Source organism: Penaeus monodon, chromosome 30 (genome assembly GCF_015228065.2).
Source record: "Penaeus monodon isolate SGIC_2016 chromosome 30, NSTDA_Pmon_1, whole genome shotgun sequence".
Classification (NCBI taxonomy): Eukaryota; Metazoa; Arthropoda; class Malacostraca; order Decapoda; family Penaeidae; genus Penaeus; species Penaeus monodon.
In genome coordinates, this window is record NC_051415.1 from 19642826 (window position 1) to 19643382 (window position 557).

A 557-nucleotide genomic window follows, 5' to 3' on the forward strand; every position below is an offset into this window, starting at 1 on the left:
ACCCTCAGAATAAACCAGATCGTCCTGGAAGTTACCCGTCCCACACTGTCAGACCTGTGCATGACAGACTGGGCGTCAGACACCCTAACAAAACCCTCAACAAGATGGTGGTGGAGCACACAAGTGAGGACAAAAATGAAAAGGTAAATATAACAACTTTTGGCTTTCCTGTGCTTGCTGTTTGTCCAGCTGGAGGTAGTTGTTAATATTTCCAATTTGTGTAAGAAATTGTTTATAGTTAAGTCAGATTTGTTTTTGGCTGTTTTTTTTTGTGAGCATATTTATAAACAAATATGCATTGGGTTTTGAAATGGTGAATTAGATTTAGAATTACAACAGTTGATTTGCTAGAATATAAACATTATTGAATGCAGCTGTGTTATTTCACATTAGATAGTACTGGAGTATAAATGACTTTCAGAATCATTATACATTATTGGTTGCGATTAGCTTCATGTTAACCTACAGTATCCTTTAAACATAATCCTCTTTGTGTCAGGTGATGATCTCTCGAGGCAGCTTAGTCAAGACTGTTTACAACACTCATGCCCTCCATT

The 557-nt window shown here is 37.0% G+C and overlaps 1 protein-coding gene across 1 annotated transcript in view; it reads left to right on the forward strand.

Annotated features, from left to right (window-relative positions):
• Positions 1 to 557, forward strand: part of LOC119592612 (RNA-binding protein 26-like) — a gene marked incomplete at its 5' end in the record, with an annotated part of 5957 nt that overhangs the window by 439 nt on the left and 4961 nt on the right. The window contains 2 exon segments of the mRNA XM_037941496.1: positions 9 to 143; positions 500 to 557. Coding sequence (XP_037797424.1) covers positions 9 to 143; positions 500 to 557 — 193 coding nt within the window.